The 12,306-nt window shown below is 39.3% G+C and overlaps 1 protein-coding gene across 3 annotated transcripts in view; it reads right to left on the bottom strand.

Annotated features, from left to right (window-relative positions):
* Positions 1-12,306, bottom strand: part of afap1 (actin filament associated protein 1) — a 76,569-nt gene that overhangs the window by 24,647 nt on the left and 39,616 nt on the right. For all 3 annotated transcript variants that reach the window (XM_073828402.1, XM_073828401.1, XM_073828403.1), the window contains exons 4-5: positions 702-810; positions 368-579 (exon numbers count right to left, since the gene is read on the bottom strand). In XM_073828402.1, the coding sequence (XP_073684503.1) occupies positions 368-579; positions 702-810 (321 nt within the window). The remainder of the gene's footprint in view (positions 1-367; positions 580-701; positions 811-12,306) is intronic.

The raw sequence follows: 12,306 nt of genomic DNA, 5'->3' as shown, positions 1-12,306 counted from the left end.
TAAAGGCCTTCTGAAGCAAAGTGATGCATTTGCGTAAGAAATATCCATATTAAAAACTTTATAAACCATAATCTCTAGCTTCTGCTAACTGTTGTACTCAGAGAAAGTGGCATTCCAGCGGATGTAGAATGAAGGCATAGAATAAGCTCCGGAGAGAGCTCTCTTTCACAAATGCATCAATTCGCTTCAGAAGGCCTTTAAAAAGTACTCTACCCTGGAGCTGGGTAGAGTACTTTTTATGATGGATGGATGTTGGGGTTCAAAATCATTCCTCCTGTCTTAAAAAAAATGCAAAAAGTGGCACATCTTACCCCAATCACCTCTTGTATGGGTGTCCATCTCTGTAAATGTGTGTGTGCATGCTTACCAACAGTTTGTTGTCCTTTATGACACAGAGCAGTTTGGTCCATTGTCCAAAACGCTTTTTTCGCAACAGGAACGCACAGATTCGTGCATCTTTCACCAGGTCCATAGAGGCCTCCTCAGATGGCCACTGGTGACGCATCTTCTGCCCCTTCCCATCCTCCTCTTCCTCATCGTATGACTCATATGAACTACTCATGGCATCTGAGTCATAATCTGAGAACACAATTGGGACTCTGATTATTGAATTAAGTTACAGATGCAGCTACATTATTATCATTATTGTCATAATTCTAAAAGACGTAACGCATCAGTGTGATGTCAAAAAATGTTCTTACTAGAGGTGATGTACTCTGGTGCTTTTCCAGGGCCCAGTGGAACGGCTTCCTCATAATAACCTTCAGGAAGAGAGGAGCTCGGCAAGGGAGGAGGCCCATTGTCTGGAGGCTTTGGGACCGAGGGAAAGAGAAGGAGAGAGAAAGTGGTCAGCTCAATCATACAGCCTCCTGGACGAGAGTGTTTGTTTCTGCTTTTCCTAGAAATGTCAGGACGAAAATATCAGCTTCTCTGGCTCCAATGAATGTCTGCAGTTGTGAAACCTCAAAAAGCTAACAATCTCAAAACACATCTGAGGCATTATCCATCTTATCTGAAGTTTCATCTTAGAGGTCAACTGTTCATTCTGCAAGATCTCTAACATCACAGTGAGAACCAACCGAGGGCGTACGTATCAACATCTGTGGCAAGGGTCAAAAGGGAATGTTAACAAACAAAACTGTCAGAAAAAGAGAAATTTATGCTAAAAGAGCAGCTGGTCATGATGAGTAGAAGAAAGAAAAACAAAGCAAGTGAAAATACAACACAAACAAATCAAAAATAGGAAACTAGAGCATAGCGAGCTACAGATTAGAAAGATGAGAATCGCAATGCCGGCCAGCAAGTTCTGGAAAAAGAGTTCAGGGCTGTTTGCTGTTCTTTATTCCCATTTGGAGGCACACCATTAGAAGTGTGGGCACCTTAAAGTAAGTCATTTGGCCAGATTTTTCCATCTATGTTTAAACAAAAACTACTGCAGTAAATAAAGGTAATACCTAACAGTCTATCACTCATTTAGTTTGCTGCAATAAAGACTGAGTTCCAAAATCTAGTGTGCTGCCTCCGCAGGCAGCATTTTACGTCACCATAGACACTGTGGATGCCAAGACTGTACCCAAAGGTAGGCGGCATAATTATACTGCCTTCTAAGATACCTTCATTTGGCTAAATTGCTAGGGCTGGGTAGCACTGCATCTATCCTTAGCAGAGAAGGCAATCCTAGAAAGCGCTAGAATGAGGTCAGTGAAGAAAAATTCATTCAAGATGTCAGATAAAGCAGGAAAAAAATATTATTTTATAATAATATTATATTATAAATATGATAAAATATGTAATGTATAATAAAATAGACAGTGGCTAAGTGCAAATAGCAATGGATTCTATTTATACTAAGGGTGTGTTCACACTTGTCATGTTTGGTTCGATTAAAACGAACTCTGGTGCAATTGCTCTGTTAGTGCGGTTCATTTGAGTGAGTGTGAACGCTGCCATCTGAACCCTGGTGCACACCAAACAAACGAATTCTGGTGTGGTTCGATTGAAATATGAATGTGACACTGACTTTCTAAACGAACCAAAAATAGGAAGTAATAACAAGATGTGACGCTATGCAACATGATTTCACGAAGGAAATAAGCGTGCATCTAAAACAAAATGAGCAGAGGGCAAACGTGGCGTTAAAGTGGTCTTTGTGAGTTTGCAGGTGGTAAAAATCAAATTATATGCAGCAACTGAGCAGACTAAGACCCGCAGCGCCGCTTTAAATCAAACTCACCTTTTCCTTTTGTTTGAAGTGCTCGGTGAATTCCATCACAAAACGATAAATTCGGGCTGGGTAAAAAATATCGATTCTCCGATTATAATCGATCTTCAGTTTAACGCAACGATATCGTTTCGGGAAATCCCCAAATCGATTCTTAATGAGTGTGCTTCATGTAAGAGGATATGAATATTCACCTCTCGTCCTAAAGGGGTCACCATCAGCTGCTTTTTTTGCAGAAAATCTGGTGATCAAAAATGATTAGGCTGTAGTTAAGAACTGTTTTATGGACAGTTAGAATGTTTTGTATACGCAGACAAGGGCTTTATGATGGGCCTGTTTTGAACGTTTTGAATTTAGAAAAATGTTTTATTTCTTAAACATGTTTGAAGTTCTTAATAGATTCCACTGTTGCACATTTAGTCTTTTTATTTTTTTACAGTAATGTGCATTTTGCAGTTTGTTTACATGGTGTACAATGGATGCACATATTTATGACTTCTTGTTACAGTGTTCATTTAAAATAAAAGTTGTTTAAAATAAACAACTGTGTGCACCCTATTATTAATGTAGATGTGTATTTCAGTAATCAATTTAAGTAGGAGAGTTTCAGTTACCAGCATTTATATCAAAATATGGATCCCATGTCTGCAAAACTAACATTTTAAATGAAATATTGATAGCTAATCGATATCGAATCGAATCAAATCGAAATCGAATCGAAACCATAAAAATAAGAATCGAATCGAAACGCCGAATTGGTCACAATACCCAGCCCTACGATAAATATACACTCAACCCGACCAATCAGGTTGTGAACGCATCACTATGCCTTTAGGTTCGGTATCTTTAGATTTGCAGTCAAAAATGCCAGTGTGAACACTAAGTGGACCAGGACCAAATAATTTTCCTTTTTGGTCCAGGCCAAATGAGCCAATCAATCCAAACTACAAGTGTGAACACACCCTAAGTGAGTATTTTTAGCGATATTCTATTTACACTAAGCACAAATAGCGATTCTATTTACACTATGTAAAAATATGAATATTTTCTCTACAGTTATAGTAGATATATACTACTCAGTGTAAATACTGGCAGATATCTGCATCTCAGTATTGTAGTACATTATAAAACAGTATGCAATAATAACATATTAAATTGTAAATTATCATTTTTATTAAAATTATTAAATAGATGCTGCTTTAAAGCTCTCCTGTTATATACAATCACTGTCATTCTTCCCACTCACCCCCAGAGTGCTCCATCACCACTATGCCTGTTTCTAATTGGACTGCATTTCCCAGAAGCCCCTTTCTAGGAACCAATTACGGACTACTCCCATTTCCCTTCATGAGGACTATTTAAGCTGCACACTCACACATACGCATTACTAAGTATTGTATGTTAGGTTTATCTTTGCTTATTCTTAGTTTCTGTGTTTCTTCCTAGTTTCCTAGTTTTGCCCTGCTTGTGTTTTTGACCCTGGACTGTTTCCTTGTTTTTGATTGTATCGCTGCCTGCCCTTACTTTCACTCTATTGTCACGACTCGCCACATTACACCTTCCTTTCCCTAACCCAGAGGTCTCAAGCTCAATTCCTGGAGGGCCGCAGCTCTGCAGAGTTTAGCTCCAACCAGCTCCAGCTCACACCTGCTTGGAGTTTCTAGTAATCCTGAAGACCTTGATTAGCTGGATCAGGTGTGTTTGATTAGGGTTGGAGCGAAAATGTGCATAGCTGTGGCCCTGCATGAACTGAGTTTAAGACCAGTGCCCTAACCCTAACCAATAAACACCCATGAGGCGTATTTTTCTACTTTTCGATTATTTCCAAACAAATTATATTGAAAATAAATGGTTTTTCGATGTGATATGTGAAGCAACAAGGGAGAAGAACAAATTCAGCAAAAGGTAAATTCGAACAGATCGTATCAAAAAATTAGTGCAACGAGTTTTACTATCTACGCCACTAGAGTTGCTGTTTAAGGGTGTCTTTTGTAATGTTGTTCAATCTTACCATACCTTGGTGGGCGGAGTTAGTGTAAATTAGAGGTCGATCCGATATTGGATTTTACCGATACCAATTAATCAACTGATAGTTTTTAAAATGGATACTGAATGGAAACTAAAATAGTGGTCTACTATTTAAAAAAGTGACTGAACCATACTTTGTAAAAGAATAAATGTATTAATATTATTTATATATTGAGCATTAAAGTTAGTTCATATTTCATTAATGTTAACAAAAGCAACTTAAACAATTAAAAATATCAGTAAATGTTGAAATTAACACACTAACAAGGAATAACATGTCTATTCTACAGCTTTTATCGATCTTACCTTATCTTAATGCTACAAATAGACTCTTATTTTGAAGTGTTACCATTTCATATCAACAGTCAAGCTAAAGACGGCCATCTTTAAATATCTACACAAAGGTCATAGTGTTGAAATTACTGAATATTGAATGTATACTCTCACAATTAAACTGCTTCTATTCTATTCAGCCACCCCAGCAACAGACGCAACCCGGAAAAACTATCGGCATGGATTTTTGCAGATAACTGATAGTTCCGCCAATCAACTATCGGTGCCGATTAATCGGCAAAACCGATACAGTGGTCGACCTCTAGTGTAAATAGCCTCTGCCATTTGCTGTAAATAGACACTGTAAAATATATTGTATAATACATTAATAATTACAAAATACTGAGGAAAAATTATTGAGGGAAATTTCAAATATCCGCATCTGCCGTTGCACTATGGCCATCCCGAGTTCGAATCCCAGCTTTCCCGATCATGCCCCTTCTCTACTCCACGATGCTTCCCGTCATTAGACTGTCCTATCTAAATAAAGACCAAAACACCAAAAATACACCTTTAAAAAAAGTTGAATAAGGAGTTTAAAAATCTGAAAACTTTTGTGCATATACATACTTTTAGGGTCACATTTATGCAGTTTTCTACATGAGGCCCCTGGTGTCTATAATCAATGTGCACACTATAGAACCTCATTAGTGCATCAGTGAGATTGTTTGAAAGAGGGTAAAAGAGAAAGAGAGCTTGTGTGTATATGAGCGCAAATGAGCGTGCATGTGTGAGTTACAATGTGTTTAAGACCGTCTGATTTGGGTTGGTCGGGCCCCGCTGGCAACACATGTGACAACCTGGTGTTGTCATGACGACACAGGCCCCTCCAGAGTCTCCCTCATTTCCCAGGCTGCATGCAAACAATTATGGTTGATGACAAACTCATATAAACGCTTTTCATTTTCCTTTTTTTCCGCCTCTAACGCATGGAAAGTCTGCCTTTATTTCTTTTTCTTTCATTTCGGCTCACAGAAAGCGCTGTTACTTTCCAGCGCTTTTCAGGTGGGGGGAATTACAACACATTTCAAGAGACCAAAGGACCAATGATCACAGTTGCCACCTGGCACACTTTATTACCATGGTAACCTCAATATGCTACAATAGTAACACAGAGCATGAACGAATATTTACATTAAAAACACTGTAAGACGACATGGAAATATACTGTAGAAGGAAAGTTAAAACAGGCGGGAAAGAACAATATGAAAGATGTTTCCTCACATTTTCACAAGTGCTCCATTTTTCTTTTTAGGAAGAAAGTGACCTACTATGTTCGAATATTACCAAGAAATATCACACTTTAATGCTTTTTTGGACTATTGATGTTGGCTAGAACAGCATGGCCTTTTTCAGCATGGCCTAAATTTGCTCATAGTATATTGGCAACGAAAAACATCATCAAACTGATTGTGTGTTGGGCTGAATTCAGTATTTATTCTGTACTCTGCTGGTTCCTGAGGGCTTTTGTTCACATGAGTAATCAAAACTACAGTAGAAACTGTTATGCTTTAGCATGACCTCCTGGCACATGGGAGAAGGGTGTGTTTGACGTTTGAGGTAGAGGATGACACTTTATCTCAGTGCTAGTCATTACAACTTGGCTTTAGATATAATGAAGACCAGAACATGCAAAATTTCCCATACCTTCTTCATCTTTGTGGGTAGATAAAAGTGAATATACTATAAATGTACAATACCAAGGTTTTGAACATTAAGATTTTCAATGTTTTTTTAAAGAATTTGCTTCTGCTCACCAAGCCTGCATTTATTTGATCCAAAATACAGCAAAAGCAGAATTAACTATTTAAAATAACTGCTTTCTATTTGAATGTATTTTAAAATTTAATTTGTTCCTGTGATCAAAGCATTATTACTCCACTCTTCAGTGTCACATGATCCTAAATTTTTATCAGGATTCTTTGATGAATAGAAATATCCAAAGATCAGCATTTATCTGAAATAAAAAAGCTTTTGTAACAGTATACACTATATAAAAAATAGAACAGAGCAATAAATCACAGAAATAAATTAAATTTTATAATATTTTCAAATAGAAAACAGTTGTTTAAATAGTAAAAATATTTAACATTTTTACTGTTTCAGCTTTGCCATCACATAAATAAATTACATTTTCAAAGATATTAAAATAAAAATAAGTTAATTTAGAAAATTAATAAATATAAACTAAATGCAGCCTTGGTGAGCTTGAGAGAATTATTAATAAATGTTTAAAAAATCTTAGAGACCCCCAACTTTTGAGCGGTACTGGAGGAAAAACAGTGAAATATGGAAAACCAAAAGGGCAAAGACCTGTTTTTCTTTTATTGTTGTCATTTTCAGTCTAAAAGATGGCTGAATACAGAAGTGCTATTTATCAGTTCCTTCCGTCCCATCAAACTGCTCAGCTAAACACAGAAGACGGCTGTGTTACTGCCTGTTATGGTTTCGGTTCATCAGGGCATCTAAGCCCGGAGGGAGGACAGAATTCCAGGCAAAAACTGCAGTGTGAAGAGTCTTGCTGAAGCAGCGTTCCGTACCAGAGCCGCTCAAGTATTTTTAGGCATAGTTCCACCTCTGGTCTAAGCTGGAAATCTGTATGAAGCATATCTGCACCTACAGAAAAAAAGTGCACTTCCACCTATTCATGCAACATCTAGTCCATCAATACGTCTGTGCTTATATATAAAAGTACGTACTTGACCTAGATTTCAAAAATGAGCTTCAAACTTCATTTCACACTTCCTTTCCAGACCATTTCACCTCATAACATAGTGTATAGTGTTATTATGCGGTCCGTGATAAGTGTGAGTGTTAACAGACGTCTGGGCCAGTCTGGATCTATTGTATTGAGACTGCAGTGCAGGGGAGCCAGGAAAATGTATTCAATCTGACAATAATTCAGTCGTTTAACCTTCACATTTCCTCGTTTGGCTACCTTGATATGCAATGTATTCATGTATGCACTTGAACACTATTCATGCACAACAACTCGCCTCGATCTCACTTTCATGCAGTGGAGTTCATTTGTGAGGTTCGTGTCTCTACAAATGGTTTTCCATGTGTTTCGGAGAATCTTTTCGTTCTCAACTGGTTCTTCGCAGAAACTTTCCAGCAGTCCCTCACAAAAAAAACAGCCGAATAACTGAAAGCTCATTTTCCCGAATGAAGTGACTATATAAACTGTCACTTGCTATAACCTATAAAAGATGTTCGAGGGGTAGAAATCACCATCTGTATTGGTATTTCCATGGAAATGGACAAAATGCATTGTTGCGCATGAATCATAATTCATTTTCCTCCTTTTGTCCATGACACAATGAGGGATTAGGTCATTGCATTCCAGACTGCGGTTAACCCTCCTTAAAAGGGAGGTGGGGGGGGGGGGGGGGGGTACAGTAAAACCCTTTGCTTTTGCACAACTGAATCTTGGGATTTCCATCGTCTGCCACTGTGGGCCTAGAAAGACAGAACATAGACCCAAAAGTACCTGATTCTCCTGCTATGATAGACTCGATAATCACTGGTACAGCATTTTGGGCAAAGAAACTTACCTTGGGAGATTCAGTGAGAAGGGGAAGCAAAAGGAGGAGCTAAAAATGGCCTAAAAAGAGGGGTTTTTCAAAAACAGACTCCCTTTTGGGTTACAAAGAGCAGACAGATAATGAGTTTGTCTGCGTCTGTTCATTAATGTGACATTGTGTGTTGGGGTGCAGTTGGGGGATGTTGATGGGGAGGAGCAGAAGCCAACATCAACACAGATGGAAGTCATCATTGTCCCAGCGGAGTCTGCTATGGCTTCCCCATATTCTCTTACACGCACTCTCTCACTGCTCAGCTATGAACGGCAGGATGTAATTCGCCGACTCCAGAAAGTGTACCAGGGTCTTACCCCCTCCACGACAGAATCCTCAAATGTTTATTGATATATGGCAGTGTTGTCTTTGAACTCACTGCGCATGATGGGATGGGTCACGTCTCTTTGTATCTTCAGCATCAAGTTTTTAAGATGGCGTGTCAAAAAACACACCTCAGACGGAGTTCTGTTCCATTCAGTTGCATTTCGTCTAGCTCATTTTGGAAGGAAGACTGTGCCCTGTAACTGCACTAAACACGCACACTAGGGAAAGTCTTGAGATAATGTGTTTTTTTACATGTCAGCTTTAGGGCTGTCACGATTCCTTGATTCAGTTCGAGTACTCGATTTAAAAAAAATCCTTGATTGCATTTTGCCTATCTCTGGTAATCAGCAAAATACCGGATTTGGCAATTTCCACAGATGAGAATCCACACAAACTATTATTTACATGTGTGGAGCGTCTCAAACACCATCTCTGCATATTGTTGTGAATACTCGATTAATCATCAGAATAATCGACAGATTGCTCGATTACCAAAATAATCATTAGTGACATCCCTAGTCAGTTCACCCAAAAATGAGAATTCTGTTGTTAATTACTCACCCTCATTTAGTTTCAAACACACAAGACCTCCGTTCAACTTCGGAACACAAATTAAGATTTTTTTTTAAATCCGAGAGCTTTCTGACCCTGCATAAACAGCAACGCAACTACCACGTTCAAGGCCCAGAAAGGAAGTAAGGACATCATTAAAATAGTTTATGTGACATCCGTGGTTTAACCTTTTATGAAGCTACGAGAATACTTTTGTGCACAATTGAGCAAGTGCAAGACAATCATTCATGGTTAAAAAGTATATACATTTTATTTTTTTGAAAATGGCCAATCATTTTGCTCGATAAGACCCTTATTCCTTCATGCAAAGCCCATTTAAGATGCATTGAAACTGCAATTTGGACCTTCAACCTGTTGGCTCCCACTGAAGTCCACTACACTCTTTAAAAAATAAAGGTGCTTTAAAAGGTTCTTCACAGCGATGCCATAGAAGAACTATTTTTGGTTCTACAAAGAACCATTCAGTCAAAAGTTCTGACTTCTGACCATCTCTTTCTTACCTTTTCATCATGAACCTGCCACAAAAACCCTCCTGTGAAATAGAAAGGTTCTTCAGATGTTAAAGGTTCTTTATGGAAACATTCAGCCAAAAAGTTTCTTCTATGGCATCGTGAAGCACCTTTATTTTTAAGAGTGTATATGGAGAAAAATCTTGGAATGTTATCCTCAAAACACTTCGACTGAAGAAGGAAAGACATGAACATCTTGGATGACATGGGGGTGAGTAAATTATGAGGATTTTTTTATTCTGGAAGTGAACTAATCCTTTAATGCCAGAATTGTATTTATTTTTGGATGAACTAACCCTTTAAGAATAAGCTAAAAATACTGACTTGATTACCACCGAAAAGAGTGCTACGTTACAGTGTTTTATTTCTAACTTTCAACACCAACCAAGTACTAACTGGGCACCATAACCAACCAGTATTGATAACTACTGCTGAATCCAATCATAAAATTAAAATTAAAATACACTGGAACTACCACGTCTGCAACTGTGTGCCTAAAAAGAGAAACTGTTAGTTCAAAAGTACCTGATTGTCCTGCATTACAAACAAAGAAACTTAATGTATCTTTGGTGTAATACATTTAGAGAGGTCATGAACCGAGCTGAACTGAAATCCCTTGATCTTTTGACAAGAGGTCATTGTACTATAAAAAGATCCTGTAAGTTTCCGAACTCAAAACTTTGATGTTAATCTAAAAACAGTTTATATTGAAGGCAGTCTGCCAAAACAACAGCTTTTAGAATATTCTACTTCATGATGTAATAGATAGATAAGCGGCGCCTCCGCAGAAGAAGTTTAGCCCCGGCCACCGATTGACGCATAGTGGTCACCAGAGGGGCGAACATCCAGGTCTACGCAGAAACCAAATGTTAAAGATAGCTTTGAAAACAACAGAATGCTCTGCAGAGCCAATTTCTGGAAAAAAAACAGTCTTTGCATTGCCTTCCTTCTGAACTTTATTTTTAATGAAGTACCAGACCATGTTAGTAAGAACTCAGTCCTTCATTTACTTCATTTTACTGCAGATTCATTTACAATTACATATAGCGTCAGCAACGCAATGCTCGCTCCCTTATCTTAGGAGACCGAGGTTTCGTCAGTAACCAGAGCGACACAATTCGACGCAGGATTTTCAAAAATATTAAATCTAAAAGACAATGCTGTGCCGCCTATCTTGGATCCAACAGTGATGTCGCAACAAAAGTGTGAGTTTTTCTCCCTACCCTACCTTTTTGAACCGGAGTGCGCAGATAAAGAACTAAACACGCATAACCTTTCCAATGTGATTATGTAATGTGTGAAGTCATGGATGCGCATCGCAAAACTACTGACAAGCATTTGTGGTTAAAAAAATATTTTTTTTAGAAAATGGCCAATCGTTTCGCTAGGTGAGACCCTTATGTCTCAGCTAGGAAGCTGCACTGAAACATTTTGACCTTCAAACCGTTGGCTCCCATTGAATTCACTATATGGAGACAAATCCATGTTTTCCTCAAAAACCTTAAGTTCTACCAGAAAGACTCGGGAGAATTTATACTATACCGATTACATTTATGTAGAAGCTCAGCAAGCAATCCGGTTCTTTGGCGTAGGCCCCGTTCGTAACTCGCATTCCGAGGGTACGGAAACAGCGAGTCCCGCCTGAAGACGAAGGCGGGGGCGCCGCTAACCCCCCCGCGGAGTCAGGAAAGGGGCCAACTGGTGATGGTGAGGATTGAGGAAGACAATCTGAGGTCTTCGTGAAGAAGGGGATAGCCTGATTGATGGATGTGGTAATAGAGGGATGACCCAGCTTGGTAGAATAGAGGAGTTGGAGGAGAGATTCCATCTTGGTGGAGGTGGGGAGGATGGAGGTGCTGGAGCAACAGCATCTGCGAACTCAGACATGGTAAGCGCTACCCCTTAAAGCTACAGTAATGATATGATTGGAAGATGAGGAGGTAATTAGTGACGCGAACGATTGAGTCTTCCTGCCAGAACTTGCGCTAGCTTCATTTCTACCAGAAAGACTCGGGAGAATTTATACTATACCGATTACATTTATGTAGAAGCTCAGCAAGCAATCCGGTTCTTTGGCGTAGGCCCCGTTCGTAACTCGCATTCCGAGGGTACGGAAACAGCGAGTCCCGCCTGAAGACGAAGGCGGGGGCGCCGCTAACCCCCAAAGATAGGTGGACTAAGGATCCACCAGAACGGGGCCCACCCCCAAAGGACGGTTTTAAAATTACCTTACGGTCGTGAATCCTGGGGTTCCTGGCTTAGATGGAGAAAGAAAGAGAACAAATTAGATTTAGATGAGTGCCATTCATGGTTAACTTAAATGAACCACTAGCTGTTTTTTTTTTTTTTTTTTTTGAAAAAGAACATATGCTCCTGGTATCCTTGATTGCGACGTGAAACAGGGCCATCCTTTGATAGAACGCATGGACCACGGGCATCTTTTTATAGAACACATGGGCCACAGGCCATCTTTTGATAGAACGCTTGGGCCACAGGCCATCTTTTGATAGAACACATGGGCCACAGGCCATCTTTTGATAGAACGCTTGGGCCACAGGCCATCTTTTGATAGAACGCTTGGGCCACAGGCCATCTTTTGATAGAACACATGGGCCACAGGCCATCTTTTGATAGAACGCTTGGGCCACAGGCCATCTTTTGATAGAACGCTTGGGCCACAGGCCATCTTTTGATAGAACACATGGGCCACAGGCCATCTTTTGATAGAACGCTTGGGCCA

Source organism: Garra rufa, chromosome 22 (assembly GCF_049309525.1).
Source record: "Garra rufa chromosome 22, GarRuf1.0, whole genome shotgun sequence".
Lineage (NCBI taxonomy): Eukaryota > Metazoa > Chordata > Actinopteri > Cypriniformes > Cyprinidae > Garra > Garra rufa.
This window is presented reverse-complemented; position numbering and strand designations above follow the sequence as displayed.